Consider the following 14,103-nt stretch of genomic DNA (forward strand, 5'->3'; position numbering starts at 1 on the left):
TAAATAAATAAATAAATAAATAAATAAATAAATAAATAAATAAATAAATAAATAAATAAATAAATCTTAAAAAAACAAACAAAAAAGAAAAGACTTGCGGCTTTCTCCGAAGCTGGTAGAAGAAACAACGCGGAGTGGAAACGGAACCCTGAGTCGAAGGAGCTGTTTCCCAAGCCGGGGAGCGTGTTTGCGCGACTGGTCCGTGCTACGTCACTTCCTATCCGCCTGGCGGAAGTTGCTTCCAAGCGCTCTGCGATTTGTAGGCGTGAGTTCCGGTGGGGGCCGCAGTGGTGGTGTGCGGTCGGGAGAGTCGCGATGGCGGCGGTGGATGCGGATGTCCAGTCGCTGCCTCGTGGGGGCTTCCGCTGTTGCCTCTGCCACGTTACTACAGCCAACCGTAAGCGGTGGTTGTGAGTTTTCGTCTTCGGGTCCTAGCGAGGGTTAGAGGTGGAGGGCATAGTCCTTGGCAGGTCGGTTGGTAGGGCCGCTCGCCTCCGTTTTCGCTCCGCCTAGACCAAGGGGCTGCAGAGTGGCGGAAGTCCTGCCGCTTCTCCCTCTCCTTCCCAGCATCCGAAATCTCCACAACGAACGTTTCATTCTTATTCCCTCTTCTTTTTTTTTTTTTAAATTTTTATTTATTTATTTATGATAGTCACAGAGAGAGAGAGAGGCGCAGAGACACAGGCAGAGGGAGAAGCAGGCTCCATGCACCGGGAGCCCGATGTGGGATCCGATCCCGGGTCTCCAGGATCGCGCCCTGGGCCAAAGGCAGGCGCCAAACCGCTGCGCTACCCAGGGATCCCTCTTATTCCCTCTTTAACCGTCGCCTGTTGGACGCCACCTTTGTGTCTGGTACTCTTCTAGGCTCTCGGGTGGGGTGAGGGGATTCAGAGGTGGAGACCTGGAGAGCCGTAGGATCACAGAGAAAGTCGCGGTTAACTCAGGGAAGCCCTACAGAGGAGCGACCCAAAGGCAGAGACGGGCGGAGTAGCATGGCGTGCATGACTAGGAAGAAGGTGGGTTTGGCAAAGTAGACAGGGTTCTTGTAGGACAGCACGCAGGACTCCATGAAACCTCAGATTCCACTTTTGAAGTCTGGAGTCGTGATCTTCCCTAAACAGGAGCTTCTATCCTTGTGTGTGTGTGTGTGTGTGTGTGTGTGTCACTATCACCGTTTGCCCCATAGGGCAAGCCAAAAATCCAAGATAGTCTTTTCTGGCCCCACATATTCATCGGTGGCAACAAACAGCTGACCCAGAATTTAACAAAAATAATAATTGCTAACTTTTCCCATGTTCTATATGTGTATGCCCTTGTGGTTAGTTGTATCCATATCTTCGTTTTGTGGCCCACGAAATTGATGCACAGAGAAGTTAAGTGACTGGCCCAAGATCTCACACAGTTTGCCAGAACTGGGATTTATTATTTTTTTTTGTTTTTTGTTTTTTTTTTTTCATTTATTTACACACAGAGAAAGAGAGAGAGGCAGAGACACAGGCAGAGGGAGAAGCAGGCTCCATGCACCGGGAGCCCGATGTGGGATTCGATCCCGGGTCTCCAGGATCGCACCCCAGGCCAAAGGCAGGCGCTAAACCCTGCGCCACCCAGGGATCCCAGAACTGGGATTTAAACTTGAGCAGTGTGACCTCAGACCATGCACTTGCAATCTCTCTACCATACCTAGAGACCATCCGTGACGTCTAGGGTCCTGCTTTATTTAGTTCTTCTGTAATATGATCTGGATAAGTTTCCTGTTATTTATTTATTTATTTTTAAAAATAATTTTCGGGTGTTGCTTTACCTAGCACTTAGAGAGGGTTTTCTTTTGTTTTGTTTTTAAAGATTTTTATTTATTTCTCCATGATAGTCACACAGAGAGAGACAGAGAGAAGCAGGCTCCATGCAGGGAGCCCGACGTGGGATTCGATCCCGGGTCTCCAGGATCGCGCCCTGGGCCAAAGGCAGGCGCCAAACCGCTGCGCCACCCAGGGATCCCAAGGGTTTAAGAAAAATTTGTAGCTAGTTGTCCTGGGAACTACTTAGAGAGAATACCTTATGTGGACAAATGGACAAGAGAGGGAGGTGAAAAGAGGCAGGACTTGGTTTATTCAAAGGCCACCCTTTCTGTAGCTTGGAAGGATTGGTAAGATTTAGGTATGCATTTAGGTAAAGTCAAGGGGTGGGTACATTTGGATAGAGTGATTTGGATATTTTTGTTTCACAATTATCTCTGTAGGACCCAGCCTAGACGCCCACTTGGGAGGCCGGAAACACCGACACCTAGTAGAACTACGAGCTGCCCGAAAAGCCCAGGGACTTCGAAGTGTGTTTGTCAGTGGCTTTCCCCGGGATGTGGATTCTGCTCAGCTTACTCAGTACTTCCAGGCATTTGGACCTGTGGCCAGTGTCGTCATGGACAAGGACAAGGTAGAGTGAATGGCTTTTGGGGTAAAGAATGACTCAGGTGTGCCACATACAAGAAGAAATGAGAGAGAAACCAGGAGCCCTGTTTCAGCTGGTGCCTTATGTGGCTTGTCCTTGATGGACACCACAGTACTTGGGCTAATTCAGCTTTGTGAGCCTTTGCCATCCCCTGCCCTGCCCCAAACTCCCACCTCCCCGGCTCCTGCTTGGATTTGTCAGTTTGCCAGAGTTAGTCATTGGGGGACTTTGGATCATTAATTTATTGTCTTCGTTTTATTTGCCAAAACTCCACTAAATGTGGAGTCTGCTTAAGATTCTCTCTCTTCCCCCTCTCTCTCAAATAAATCTTTAAAAAAATACAGTCTACACACAGTGCCCAGTACTAAGTCAACAGTTAATATTTGGCAAATAAAACGAAATAAACCTTCTTTATTCCTTTGAAAAAAAGTTCAGTTTTACTGTTGTGTTGTATCATCATATTATAGTTCTCAGTTTGTGCTCTGGTTATGTAAGCATGGCTTTGGTGATCCCAAATGGCTTTGGCAGCCCATATCTTAGGATGGGCTGGGTGTGTTTTTCTTAGAGATCACATTTGACAACTGACCCACAGAAGCTTTATTTTTTTTAATTTTATTATTTATTTATTCATGAGCGACACACAGAGAAAGGCGGAGACACAGGCAGAGGGAAAAGCAGGCTCCTAGCTGGGAGCCCAATGTGGGACTCGATCCCGGGACCAGGATCACGCCCTGAGCCAAAGGCAGATGCTCAACTGCTGAGCCATCTAGGTGTCCCACTACAGAAGTTTTAACACAAGAGGTTTAATTGTTTCCTTTATTTTTTTTAAGAGTTTTTTTTATTAATTCATGAAAGAGAGAGAGAGAGAGAGAGAGGGGCAGACACATAGGCAGAGGGAGAAGCAGGCTCCCTGTGGGGAGCCCGATGTGGGACTCAATCCCAGGACCCCAGGACCCCAGGAACATGGCTTGAGACAAAGGCAGACGCTCAACTGCTGAGCCACCCAGGCATTCCTAATTGTTTTCTTTAACAAGAAGTCCAGACCTGGGCAGTCTGGGACTTGACTTTTCTCCTGCTCTGTCATTATTGGGCATGTGGTTCTCACTTCCTAGTTGTGATAATACTGCTTGCACATCTTCAGGTGAGAAAAAGGGGCAGGCTGAAGGACAGAGTATAAAAGGCTAATGCCAGCTGAGTCTGACTGTTTTCCCCTGCTTTTCTTTACTTTCCAGGAAAAGATCTTTTCCCAGAGCCCACATGTGTGGGGGGGTGGTCTCTTCTGTTTATGTATCCTTGCATCAGTGACACGCTGGCTTACTTAACTATGGTTTTGAAGAAGTTTTGATGCCTATTTCTGATGCCTATTAATATTTTCATTGGTGTTAGATGATAGATTAATTTGGGAAGAATTGGGTCTTTTATACTGAATCTTTCCATAAAAATGCTATGTCTTCATTATTGATATCTTTATTATTTTTTATTGTTTTTTTAGATTTTATTTATTCACGAGAGAGAGAGAGAGAGAGAGAGAGAGGCAGAGACACAGGCAGAGGGAGAAGCAGGCTCTGTGCAGGGAGCCTGACGTGGGACTTGATCCCCGGTCTCCAGGATCACACCCCGGGCTGAAGGCGGCACTAAACCACTGAGCCACCGGGGCTGCCCTATTGATATCTTTAAATGTAAAGTTTTATAATTAGTAACTTGTATTAGATTTATTCCTTAGTACTTCATATTTTCTGTTGCCACTGTAAAAGGTACTTTTTTTTTTATCTATTACTGGTAGAAAGGATCATAATTACTTTACATATTGATCTAATATTTAGCAACCTGCTGAATTACTTAAAAAACCACAGACTTTGTTGGGTTTCTATAAAGACAATCATATAATTTGCAAAACAAAACAAAACACTTTTTTTTTCTGTATGTTGATAAATTGAACACCAATAAAAAAATAAATTTATTAAAAAAAGAAAATTATAGGAAGCAGAACAGAATCTATCAAAATAAAATGCAATTATTAGTTAGAGGAATAAGTCTGACTTCTGAGAAGGGGAAAAATGTAGGTCAAGAAGACACAAAAACAGGGCAGCCCCTGTGTCTTAGTGGGTTAGCGCAGCCTTCAGCCTGGGGTGTGATCCTGGAGACCTGGAGATCAAGTCCCACGTCGGGCTCCCTGCATGGAGCCTGCTTCTCCCTCTGCCCGTGTCTCTGCCTCTCTCTTTCTGTCTCTGTGTCTCTCATGAATAAATAAATAACTTAATGTGCTCACAGTATTTATAGGTCAACTTCCCCGCTGGCTACTTTTAGCGCAGCTGTACAGTGTGTGATGGGGATTTCTTCTCATCTTCTCTGGCATAGGTAAAGTCCTCAGAGAGAGCAGAACTATGTAAGACATATCCCATGCCTATGGAATTTGCAATTTCGTTGCTCCTCTTTTTTTTTTTTTTTTTAATTTATTTATGATAGGCACACTGAGAGAGAGAGGCAGAGACACAGGGGAAGGAAGAAGCAGGCTCCATGCACCGGGAGCCCGATGTGGGATTCGATCCTGGGTCTCCAGGATCACGCCCTGGGCCAAAGGCAGGCGCTAAACCGCTGCGCCACCCAGGGATCCCCTCGTTGCTCCTCTTAAACCTGAGTTTAAAAGTTCAAGTTTCTGAAGTCTTCCTCAAACTTAAGTTCAAGCCACACAAAGAAACTATCTGTCCCTGACACAACTGGGAAGTCATTAGACTTCTTATCTCTCTCTCTTTTTTTTTTTTTTTAAGATCTTTATTTATTTATTCATGAGACACAAAGAGAGAGAGAGAGGCAGAGACACAGGCAGAGGGAGAAGCAGGCTCGACACAGAGAGCCTGGCGTGGGACTCAATCCAGGGTCTCCAGGATCAGGCCCTGGGCTGAAGGCGGCGCTAAACCGCTGAGTCACCCCGGCTGCCCAGACTTCTTATATCTCATTGGCCTGAATTCTATTACATGGTTACCCCTAGCTATGGCAAGCCTGAGAAATGAAATATATATTTTTTAAGATTTTGTTTATTCATGAGACACACACACACACACACTCACAGAGAATGACAGCGACACAGGCAGATGGAGAAGCAGGATACACGCAGGAAGCCCGATGCAGGACTCGATCCCGTGCTCCGGGATCACACCCTGAGCCAAAAGGCAGATGCTCAACCACTGCGCCACCCAGGTGTCCCAAAATGAAATATTTTAGTTGGACACCTTGCCCTTACAAGAATCGGGGTTTGTTTGTTTTTTTTTTAAAGATTTTATTTATTTATTCATGAGAGACAAGGAGAGAGAGAGAGAGGCAGAAACACAGGAAGAGGGAGAAGCAGGCCCTATGCGGAGAGCCTGACGTGGGATTCGATCTTGGGTCTCCAGGATCACACCCTGGGCCAAAGGCAGGCGCCAAACTGCTGAGCCACCAGGGATCCCAAGAATCGGGGTTCTATTAGTATGAAAGAAAGGGAGAATGTGTATTGGGTGGGCAGATTCCTTCTCCAGAAAACTCAGTATGTCTGTTTTTTTTTTGTTTGTTTGTTTTAGTGTGTCTGTTTTTATTTGTATTTTTTTCAAATGTCGAGAATGACCTTTTCTCGGAACTGAAACCTCAAGTTTATGAGCCTTCTAATTATTTTGACAATAATGACTAAGATTTTTTTTTTTTAAGATTTTATTTATTTGGGGGAATCCCTGGGTGCCTCAGCGGTTTAGCACCTGCCATTGGCTCAGGGCGTGATCCTGGGGTCCTGGGATTGAGTCCCGCATCGGGCTCCCTGCATGGAGCCTGCTTCTCCCTCTGCCTGTCTCTGTCTCTGTCTCTCTCTCTCTCTCTGTCTCTGTGTCTCTCATGAATAAATAAATAAAATCTTAAAAAAAAAAGTGGCTGGGATGCAGGCTTCTGAATCTGCTACTCCTGCTCTCCCCGATGCCTTCCATGGGGTTCTTGAGAGAAATGTGTGTACAAAGACAAGGCCAGCCAAAGAGTCACCTACTTATAACAAGGTATGCTACAATAACCCAGACAGTGTGTTACTGGGGTGCCTGGCTGACTCAGTCCCTGGTTATAAGCAGGACGAGGCTCTATCTTTACTACTGAAGAGAATATAAAAGAATATGGACTTTTGCCCTGAGGCAGTCATATTTTTCCTGCTCCTGCTAACATTTTGCCATGAATGTCATGACACTCTACTAGATCATGGCATCACACTGTAATGTTGCTGTTATTTCTTTCTTTTTTTTTTTTTAAATGTTTATTTATTTATGATAGTCACACAGAGAGAGAAAGAGAGAGAGGCAGAGACAGGCAGAGGGAGAAGCAGGCTCCATGCACCGGAAGCCCGATGTGGGATTCGATCCCGGGTCTCCAGGATCGCGCCCTGGGCCAAAGGCAGGCGCCAAACCCCTGCGCCACCCAGGGACCCCCATGTTGCTGTTATTTCTAGATAGGAAGTCTCTTCAAGGTAATGGATGTTTATATTTCCACCAAGCACAGTTCATTCATTATATGTATTCTAAATCAGTGCTAATAGAATCTAATTTTTTTTTAAGATTTTATTTATTTAGTCATGAGAGACACAGAGAGAGAGGCAGAGACATAGGCAGAGGGAGAAGCAGGCTTCGTGCAGGAGCCCAATGCGGGACTCGATTCCAGGACCAGGATCATGCCCTGAGCCAAAGGCAGACGCCCAATCGCTGAGCCACCCAGGCATCCCTAATGTTTTTTTAAATTTAAATATTTTATTTATCTATTTATGAGAGACATAGAGAGAGGCAAAGGCAGAGACCTAGGCAGAGGGAGAAGCAGGGAGCCCATGTGGGACTTGATTCCGGGACTTCTGGGATCATGACCTGAGCCAAAGGCAGATGTATAACCACTGAACCACCAGGTTCCCGCTAATAGAATCTAATTAAGTTAAAAGGGGAAATTAGGGGATGTTTCAGAGTATAAGAAGTGAAATCATGTCATTGGCAAGAGTAGGGGAGAATAGAATAAGTAAAATGGGATTTTCAGAGGCAAACTGGGATGAGAGTAAAATATGTGGAATAGGAGTGAGGGAGAGAATTGTTTTTCTAAACATGTTCCCTGTTCTGTAAATATTCCCAATTTATAGGCGGTCCCCATCTCACTCATGACACACATGTCAAACCACATATTTGGATTCTGGATTCCAAAACCATGATCCCTGCCCTTTTTGTGGTTTGCTAGGGCGTATTTGCTATCGTGGAGATGGGGGACACAGAGACTCGGGAAGCTGTCTTGTCACAGCCCCAGCACAGCCTAGGAGGACATCGCCTGCGGGTCCGGCCACGGGAGCAGAAAGAGTTCCAGAGCCCAGCTTCCAAATCTCCCAAAGGAGCAGCCCCTGACAGCCACCAGCTGGCCAAAGCACTAGCTGAGGCCCCTGATGTGGGGGCACAAATGGTGAAGCTTGTGGGGCTGAGGGAGTTGTCTGAGGCTGAACGGCAGCTTCGGAGCCTAGTGGTGGCCCTGATGCAGGAGGTCTTCATGGAGTTCTTCCCTGGTGAGTCACCTCCCTTACCGTGTGTGAGCCCTTCCTGCCCTTCCCTCCACTGAGTCTACATCCCCCACCCCTCTCCCTCAGCTGCGGGCGTTTGGCTGCTCTTCCTTCTTTATGTCCCACTATGTTCTTCCACCCCATTCTCCTCTGTAATGTCACTCAACCTTTCTTCTCTGCTCGGCATCCAGGCTGCGTGGTCCATCCTTTTGGCTCTTCCATAAATAGTTTTGATGTCCATGGCTGTGATCTTGACCTCTTCCTGGATCTGGGTGACTTGGAAGAGTCTCAGGTGAGTGACCAGGGAGGCAGCTTGGAAGAGTCAGTGGGGGGCAGCCCCGGTGGCACAGTGGTTTAGCCTGCAGCCCAGGGCGTGATCCTGGAGACCCTGGATCGAGTCCCACGTCGGGCTCTCTGCATGGAGCCTGCTTCTCTCTCTGCCTCTCTCTCTCTCTCTCACTCTGTGTGTCTCTATGAATAAATCAATAAAACCTTTAAAAAGAAAAAAAAAGAAGAGTCAGTGGGAATGGTCATGTGACTCTGGGCCAGCACGATCTCTCTCTTGTGCCTTAGTTCCTCATCTGTAAAATGGGGATAATGGAACCCACCCAAAAGGGTTATTGTGATTAGAGAAATGTGAATGTATTAGGTGGTCATTAGAGAGGATGAATGCTAATGGACACAGGATATATGGCATTTGTAACAGGAAAAAAAAATTTCAAAACGGTGTACAGTATTATATACTGTATTTTGGGGAAAAATATATGAAAAGAGATACAGTGAAGTAATTTTGGGGTTATGTTTTTGTCTTTTCTAAAATCTAATATACAGATCTCCTTTTGGAATAAGGTGGTTGTTAGTATTTTTTAAATAGGCTTTGTTTTTTAGAGTGGTTTTAGGTTCACAGCAAAATTGTGCAAAAAGTACAGTTTTCATATACTCCCTACTTTACAAAAAGGGTTATATTAGGGATTATTTATTTATTTGGGGGCGGGGGCAGAGACAGAGATTGAACTTGAGTAGAGGGAGGGGCAGAGGGAGAGAATCTCAAGCAGACTCCCTGCTGAGTGTGGAGCTTGATGTAGGGCTTGATCTCACGACCTTAAGATCATGACCTGAGCTGAAACCAAGAGTCAGAGCTTAACCCACTGAGCCACCCAGGCACCCCACAAAATGGGTTATTTAAAAAATAAATTTGTTTTATTCTCCCTATGTATGTACACATGCACACATATACACTTTATATTTTCAGAATCATTTGAGGGCAGGTTGCGTACATGATGCCTGTCACAGTCCAGTGTCCAGTAGGGAAACAAAAAGGCATCCTTGTGTACAGCCGCAGGACAGACATGTTACCTTATGCAAGCGTAAAATGTTAGGAGACTTTAGTCTGCAGCCCATCCTCCGCTTTCATCAGCTGCCCACCAGCAGGCTTGTGTTGTCCCCCTCAGACTCCTTTACAGTTCCTCTGCCTTCTTTGGTCTTTTCATGACAGTGACATCTTGGTAGAATACAGACCATTTATTTTGTGGCATTAAAACGTTATTTTTAATTTTAATAAGAGGTTGTGAAATAGAGTTCGTATATATAAAACCCCTGGACCAGGGCCTGGCACATAAGCAGTAATGATAGATCTTGGGGGATGTTGCCCAAATGGGGGACAGCATGAGAGGTGAATATTCACTGAGCTCATTTCTATCCACAGCCAGCCCCAAAGGCCCCAGAGTCTCCATCTTTGGACTCAGCCCTTGCATCACCACTGGATCCTCAAGCCCTGGCCTGTACCCCAGCTTCCCCTCCAGATTCACAGCCTCCTTCTCCTCCAGACTCAGAAGCCCTGGATTTTGAAACTCCTTCCTCTTCCCTGGCACCCCAGACTCCAGACTCTGCTTTGGCCTCTGAGACCCTCGCCTCTCCCCAGTCCCTGCCTCCAGCCTCACCACTGCAGGAGGACCTGGGAGAGGGGAACTTGGGGAAGGCCCTGGAACTGGCAGAGGCCCTGAAGGGGGAGAAACCAGAGGGGGCAGCAATGCTGGAGTTGGTGGGATCCATTCTTCGGGGCTGTGTCCCTGGAGTGTACCGAGTCCAGACTGTACCCTCTGCCAGACGCCCTGTGGTCAAGTTTTGTCATCGGCCTTCAGGTCTTCATGGTGACGTCTCCCTCAGTAACCGGTACCTTTGTTTAGGGGGTGGGTGGGAAGGCCAGCTGAGTATTCTGGGGTGGGTGAGACGGGGCCCTGGTGTGGGGAGCTCCTGTACTTGCTGAGGTTATCCTTGTTGGGTCCCATCCCACTTTCTGTCACTTGTCTCCTGTCTCACATCCACTTTCATGAATGTAAAGTGTGTTCCTTGGAATACTTTTTTTTAGGGGATTTAGGAAAAAGTTTTAGGGTTGAGTAAGTTTGGGAAATGCTGAGTTAGATGCAAATCACTTTCTCCCTTCCCACCCTCTCCCCCACTTCCTTTCTCCCTCTCTCCCTCCCTCGCTTTGTTTCTTTGCATATGAAAGGCAATTTGAGCTGTCTTGTAACTACAGCCTTCTCCAATACCCTAAAGGATGCAGTGTTTCCCAGTTTTGATTTCCTTTTGCATGACTTTTCACTTGACCCACGTTGGCAGACACTTGGAAAACCCTCTCTCGGCCTTATTTGCAGGCCCCGTCCTGCAAGCTTGGGACAAGAGCTAGGATAATGGATTCAAAGGGTTCCGCAGCACTCACACCCTTGTCTTTGTTCCAGGCTGGCTCTGCACAACTCTCGCTTCCTGAGTCTCTGCTCTGAGCTGGATGAGCGAGTTCGGCCTCTTGTGTACACCCTCCGCTGTTGGGCTCAGGGTCGAGGGCTGTCAGGTGAGAATGAGTCAGGACACTTGGGGTTGAGCCGGTGTTGGGGCAAAGGCAGGGGTTCATGGAGGGAAGGGGAGGCAGGCACAGGAACCAGGGTTGAGAAAACCAGCGTGGAGGTGTTAGATGCACCTCCAGCATAACTGGAATTATTGTTTATCCAGGAAGCGGCCCCCTCCTCAGTAACTACGCCCTGACCTTGCTCGTGATCTATTTCCTTCAGACCAGGGAACCTCCTGTGTTGCCTACTGTGTCTCAGCTCACCCAGAAAGCAGGTACAGCAGCCTGGCCTCCACCTTTATCTTGTCAGCTTCAGCTTTCCTCTTGTTTTGTTTAGATGCACTGAGCTACCCCAGGAATGAGATCTCTGCTTCCAAATCTTTCTGTTTCCAAGCTGATCTTCACCTTTTTGCCTTTTATAGGTGAAGGTGAGCAGGTGGAGGTGGACGGCTGGGACTGTAGTTTCCCCAGGGATGCCTCAAGACTGGAGCCCAGCACCAATAAGGAGCCCCTCAGTGAGTCTGGGGAGGCGGGTAGAGGAATTTTTTTTTTTTTTTAAGATGTTATTTATTTATTCATGAGAGACACAGAGGCAGAGACATAGGCAGAGGGAAAAGCAGGCTCCCTGTGGGGAGCCCGAAACTGGACTGGATCCCAGGACCGCAGGATCACGCCCTGAGCCAAAGGCAGACACTCAGCCTCTGAGCCACCCTGGCACTTGAAGCTGGTAGAGGATTGATAAATGATGTTAATCACTGCTGTAGATTATATATCCGTCAGTTAGTTTGTCAGGCATGGTTCTCACAGCATAGTTCTCATGGGATAGCTAGTATTGTTAATACCATTTCACAAATGAAGAAACCATGCCTTGGAGCAATTAAGTGGCTTGTTCAAGGTTACACTGCCAGCGAGGGAAAGGAGCAGCATCTGGGGAAGGACGTTGCTGGGGGCACAGGCAAGAGGCCGGACCTCTTGTTTTAGAGATCAGAGGAGTTTGGCTGCAGACACTTCTCTGAGCTACTTGGAAGGGAAAAGAAAGTCCTTCTAAGAGAATGCCTCTAGTGCAGGCCTGTCTCAGTTCTGACCTCTGAGTAACCCCTTCTGCCTGGTCTTCCTCCTCTTCCAGGTTCTCTGCTAGCCCAGTTCTTCTCCTGCGTCTCTTGTTGGGATCTCCGTGGCTCACTGCTGTCCCTGAGGGAGGGTCAGGTACTGCCTGTGGCAGGGGGCCTGCCCTCTAATCGCTGGGAGGGCCTGCGCCTTGGCCCCATGAATCTCCAGGACCCTTTTGACCTGAGTCACAACGTGGCAGCCAACGTGACCAGCCGCGTAGCTGGGCGGCTACAGAACTGCTGCCGAGCAGCAGCCAATTATTGCCGAAGTCTCCAGTTCCAGCGCCGTTCCTCCCGGGGTCGGGACTGGGGGCTGCTCCCCCTTCTGCAGCCCAGCTCCCCTAGTTCCCTGTTGTCTGCAACACCCATCCCTTTACCCCCTGCTCCTTTCACCCAGCTCACTGCCACCCTGGCCCGGGTGTTAAGGGAAGCATTGGGGTGTCATATAGAACAGGGAACCAAGAGACTGCGGTCTGACAGAGGTGGCCCTGAGGAGTCTCCTCAGGGAGGGACAAACAAAAGATTGAAACTAGACGGACAGGAAAAAAGCTGTGAGGAGGGGCTGGAAGAGCAGCAGGAATGTGTCAGGGACCACAGTGAAGATGGGGTGGAGGAAATGGTTGTGGAGGTTGGAGAGATGGTGCAGGACTGGGTGCAGAGCTCTGGGCGGCCAGGGGAGCCACCCCAGACGACCACAAAGCAGCTAGCTACTGGAGGGGAGGGACAACCAGGACATGCAGCATTGGCAGAGCAGAGGCCTCAAGGCCCTGATGCTGATGCAGCCAGAGAAGGTTTTTGGGCTGAGACAGGGAAGGGAGTGTTGCTGTCCTCAGTGAGCTGGCGCTGTGCCTTGTGGCACCGAGTGTGGCAGGGGCGGCGGCGGGCCCGGCGACGCTTGCAGCAGCAGACCAAGGACAAAGGTGGAGGCACTGCTGGCACAACAGCATGGCTGGCGATTGAGGCTCAGGTCACCCAGGAGCTGGGAGGACCAACCGGTGCAGCACAGCGGCCAGAGGCTGAGCCGCTCCTGACCTTTGTGGCATCTGCCTCCCAGGCTGACCAGACTCTCACCGTGACCCCAATCCAGGATTCTCAAGGCCTGTTCCCTGATCTCCATCATTTCTTACAAGTTTACCTCCCTCAAGCACTTCGAAACCTCCTCAAGTGAAGACAGGGACCCTAATGGGCAATAAAGCTGCTAGTTTAATAAACACTAGAGTTTCCTCTAATTTCCACCTGGTAGTAATCCTTCCACCCACTACTTGCCCTCCCCAGACCTACTGCTCTTCTCAGACATGCCTTTTTTGGCCACCCTAAAATAGGTCTGGGCCTATTTGCTTCTTAGCATTTATCACCACCTGCAGGGAGGCCTAAATGTGGTGTGTTCCTGCACCCGGAGCCCGCTCGGTAGAGTTCTTGAAGGATGGAGTGCCAGGTGGGCGGCTTGGGCAGTACCTGGAACAAGAACCGAGTTTGCCTCCACTTTACCTTACCGCCCAGATTTATATGGTGACGGCCTGAAATCGGGGTTCAGGGTTCTTTGTCCATTCTCTCACTTAACAGAGTTCATCCTGTTCTGATTAAAACGGGGAAAAACACTGTCCGACCTGAGCGTGGGTAAAGGGGTGTCCATCATCGGTGAACTGGCAGCCCTCTGCAGGGTGGCGGGAGGCAGGGATCCGCTGTGTTCTCCCTCGGCCCTTCCCGGCTGCAGGCCCTGCACCAAGGCCCTACCTGCAGCGATTGCATCCCGGAGCCCGCCGGGTGGTTTAAACGGAGGAGACCTCACTTTGGTAGAGGGGTTTCTGACTTGGGCTCCGGTGAGATCATCCTCCTCTCCCGTAGAAAACCAGAGCGGGAACAAACGTACTTAGGCACACAGGACTGGTTTCCGCCCCTAGTGAGAGTCCCCCAGTCCTGACGTTAGGGGCCTGGAAGGATCTCCGTCAAGTCACCGCGGGTTTCCGAGCTGGAGGGGAACGCCCCTGGGACCTGGCACGGCGCGGAGTTGGCAGCCGTGCCACGTCGCCGGGAAGAGGAGGCTTTCCAGCTAGTTCTCGGTTTACCCTCCGCGCCTCGCACCTCCAAGCGGGACTCCCATTGGCCTCCGTCGCCTGCGGGGCGGGCCAGTCAAGAGTCGCGTGGCGCAGGCGCGAGCTGTCCCTGTGACGACCAGCAGG

The 14,103-nt window shown here is 48.8% G+C and overlaps 1 protein-coding gene and 2 long non-coding RNA genes across 4 annotated transcripts; 1 reads left to right on the forward strand and 2 right to left on the reverse strand.

Moving 5' to 3' along the window:
• The first annotated feature begins 238 nt into the window (after positions 1-238).
• On the forward strand, positions 239-13,136 carry TUT1 (terminal uridylyl transferase 1, U6 snRNA-specific). Of its 2 annotated transcripts, XM_025445740.3 has the most exons (10): positions 250-397; positions 865-1,016; positions 2,237-2,427; positions 7,663-7,978; positions 8,164-8,264; positions 9,678-10,144; positions 10,711-10,820; positions 10,979-11,089; positions 11,237-11,329; positions 11,941-13,136. In XM_025445740.3, the coding sequence occupies exons 3-10, from the start codon at positions 2,413-2,415 to the stop codon at positions 13,089-13,091; spliced, it is 2,364 nt and encodes a 787-aa protein (XP_025301525.1). In that variant the 5' UTR covers positions 250-397; positions 865-1,016; positions 2,237-2,412; the 3' UTR covers positions 13,092-13,136. The 2 variants fall into 2 exon arrangements, with proteins under 2 accessions (XP_025301524.1, XP_025301525.1); XM_025445739.3 differs by lacking the exon at positions 865-1,016 and having other exon boundaries at positions 239-397.
• LOC112659216 (uncharacterized) lies at positions 9,827-14,099 on the reverse strand. Its single transcript, XR_003136277.3, has 3 exons — positions 13,794-14,099; positions 10,692-10,813; positions 9,827-10,148 (listed from the first exon to the last, which is right to left on the reverse strand). It is a non-coding gene; the product is annotated as an uncharacterized LOC112659216 (long non-coding RNA).
• LOC125752919 (uncharacterized) lies at positions 13,104-13,787 on the reverse strand. The gene is made up of 2 exons (XR_007403538.1): positions 13,658-13,787; positions 13,104-13,378 (listed from the first exon to the last, which is right to left on the reverse strand). It is a non-coding gene; the product is annotated as an uncharacterized LOC125752919 (long non-coding RNA).
• Positions 14,100-14,103: the final 4 nt, after the last annotated feature.

The sequence above is a fragment of the Canis lupus genome, chromosome 18, assembly GCF_003254725.2.
Source record: "Canis lupus dingo isolate Sandy chromosome 18, ASM325472v2, whole genome shotgun sequence".
Taxonomy (NCBI): Eukaryota; Metazoa; Chordata; class Mammalia; order Carnivora; family Canidae; genus Canis; species Canis lupus.